This window comes from Glycine max, unplaced genomic scaffold (assembly GCF_000004515.6).
Source record: "Glycine max cultivar Williams 82 unplaced genomic scaffold, Glycine_max_v4.0 scaffold_22, whole genome shotgun sequence".
Taxonomy (NCBI): domain Eukaryota; kingdom Viridiplantae; phylum Streptophyta; class Magnoliopsida; order Fabales; family Fabaceae; genus Glycine; species Glycine max.
Window position 1 is genome coordinate 458,128 of NW_024464702.1, and position 1,367 is coordinate 459,494.

The window sequence follows — 1,367 nt, forward strand, 5'->3', positions numbered from 1 at the left end:
CCTCCCAACCGTTCAATGTGGAATGCAAAGATGATGAGCTTCACTTAAAATTTACTGGGACCAAGATTTAAATTGATGCATAAATTCACCCTTATAAAAGTATTGACTCTTGAACAAGAGAATATTAGGAACTACTCACTCTTTTTCATGATAAGCTACATAACTTCTCCTATCTCAAGTATGCCACACTAATTTATTTTTAAGTTTTTTATTTCTCCCTATTGTTTAAATTTAGTCTATCTCAATTTAAATTTGAATTTTGAATTTTAAAATTTGATACATTATATCAATTTGATAGACATACAGATCATATGTATTTATTTAAATAATTTGTTGACAATGTGGTCATAGCTAAAAAATTGCAGAGCGAAAAACTTCTAACTAAATGCTTAGGTGTAACATAAATTGGAAAATCAAAATATGGATACTTACTGGGTATAGTTCAAAATCAGCAGCTGGCCCAATGTTCAGAGCCTCAGTTTTGCCAGGTCGTACTATTTAACACTTGTCAAGAACTCATTGATGCTCTCTCTTGTTTGAACAGAGGCAGCAGTGTCAACCAAATAATCATAAACCTGCTAGATATACAGAACATTCATCTACCAATAAAACTTACAAATATTCCCATTTATTAGAAAAATCAAATCTAACCTTGTATTCAGACTGCGCTACTTTGGCAATAACTCTTGTTGGATCCTTTGAAGCTCCTTTAGCTCGTAAGAAATCAAGGACCTCAAAATTTGTGAGTGCACTAGCATTGCCCTCTAAGCTGTGACAAAGCTATTAAACATCAATCATATCCCAATATAAAAGAGAAAGGTTCAATTGAAATTAGTGTATTAATTTTGAAAACAAAGAAAAATGGTAGAAACATACATTTTCATCTATAAGACACCAGAGTGAGAGAAAAGGCAGTTACAAAACAAGAGTGTCTCCTTTGCTTCTACAATAAAGCCAGCCCAGTACACAAACAGACAATTACAGAATGAAATTCCCAGTTTTCACAAAATATAACAAATCACACTGCTAATACAGCTTAAGCACACATAATTGGGTTGGGGTGGACATCAAAAGCAAAAAAAATTGAGTTGGGTGTGTTTTCCCCTACAAAGAAACATAGCAATGTTAAAAAATTAGAACAATACATTTAATTTGAGCAACCAAACAAGAATAAAATAGTGAAGACAGAAACTAGTTGTGAAGCTTGTGGCGGTTTGAATTGTGGGTCCAAAGAATCTTCTGGTTTAGCCTTGGAAAAACTGGAATCAACAATAGGCTTTGCATTGTTAGGCTGAGTTAATCCAGCCACTGCCTTCATTCATGTGATTATCAATGTTTACTCCTACTGCACTCACTTCCTAACCTTC

The 1,367-nt window shown here is 33.6% G+C and overlaps 1 protein-coding gene across 1 annotated transcript in view; it reads right to left on the minus strand.

Annotated features, from left to right (window-relative positions):
- LOC100779506 (uncharacterized) overlaps positions 1 to 884 on the minus strand; it is a 2,419-nt gene extending 1,535 nt beyond the window's left edge. The window contains exons 1-3 of the mRNA XM_014773162.1: positions 877 to 884; positions 652 to 769; positions 496 to 575 (exon numbers count right to left, since the gene is read on the minus strand). Coding sequence (XP_014628648.1) covers positions 496 to 575; positions 652 to 769; positions 877 to 884 — 206 coding nt within the window. The remainder of the gene's footprint in view (positions 1 to 495; positions 576 to 651; positions 770 to 876) is intronic.
- Between the last annotated feature and the right edge of the window lie 483 nt (positions 885 to 1,367).